The sequence below is a fragment of the Sinocyclocheilus rhinocerous genome, unplaced genomic scaffold, assembly GCF_001515625.1.
Source record: "Sinocyclocheilus rhinocerous isolate Xijiao unplaced genomic scaffold, SAMN03320098_v1.1 scaffold1050, whole genome shotgun sequence".
NCBI classification, from domain to species: Eukaryota; Metazoa; Chordata; class Actinopteri; order Cypriniformes; family Cyprinidae; genus Sinocyclocheilus; species Sinocyclocheilus rhinocerous.
The window spans coordinates 7,183-8,038 of record NW_015651629.1 but is presented as its reverse complement, the minus strand read 5'-3'; the positions used below and the strand labels follow the sequence as shown (position 1 = coordinate 8,038).

Sequence of the window (856 nt, the reverse complement as noted above, 5' to 3'; positions counted from 1 at the left end):
CTCTCTCTCTGTCTCTCTCTCTCTCTCTCTCTCTCGACTGCAGACGGTGCATCTGAGGCTGGATGGGAAGGTAATGACAGACGCAGACATGGGTCGTCCGGAGCGAACGCCTCTCTCTCTCTCTCCTCCGACGCTCAGCCCCTCCATCCCTCCCTTCGTCAAGCTGGGCCTTACTCTGGCCTACACCGTCTTCTACTCGCTGCTGTTCTCCTTCATCTACGCTCAGCTGTGGCTGGTGCTGCGCTACAGACACAAGCGCTTCAGCTTCCAGACGGCGTTCCTGTTCCTGTGTCTGCTGTGGGCGGCTCTGCGCGCGCTGCTCTTCTCCTTCTACTTCAGAGACTGCGTGACGGCCAACGCTCTCGGACCCTTCTCCTTCTGGCTGCTCTACTGCTTCCCCGTCTGCCTGCAGTTCTTCACGCTCAGCCTCATGAACCTCTACTGCGCTCAGGTGAGCTGGACGGCAATCGAATGGATTAAATAAATCAAAATGCAAAATTTAAATAATTTCAAAATAAATTAAATACTAAAATGCTTACATTGTGAAAATGTAAAATGTAAATATTATGATTCCCAATATATATAATTAATGGTTGGGATAATAATATAATATATAATAATATAATTTAAAGGAAATCATTCAAGCACCTAAAGCTACAAATGTGTCCCTTTAACTCTAAATCAAGTACAGTTGCACAATATGCAATAGGATAAATACTGAATTATATCATACTTTATTTTGCCCAAAAGGTTGATGAAAAGCTAGTAATAAAAAAAAAAAAGTAAAATTGGAATTCCCAAAAGTAAAAATCTATATTCAATAAAATAAAAAATGATTGAAATGAAAAATTAATTA

The 856-nt window shown here is 41.8% G+C and overlaps 1 protein-coding gene across 1 annotated transcript in view; it reads left to right on the top strand.

Annotated features, from left to right (window-relative positions):
• Positions 1-88: 88 nt before the first annotated feature.
• LOC107713226 (integral membrane protein GPR137B-like) overlaps positions 89-856 on the top strand; it is a gene marked incomplete at its 3' end in the record, with an annotated part of 7,697 nt that continues 6,929 nt past the window's right edge. Inside the window, exon 1 of the mRNA XM_016518676.1 lies at positions 89-451. Coding sequence (XP_016374162.1) covers positions 89-451 — 363 coding nt within the window. The remainder of the gene's footprint in view (positions 452-856) is intronic.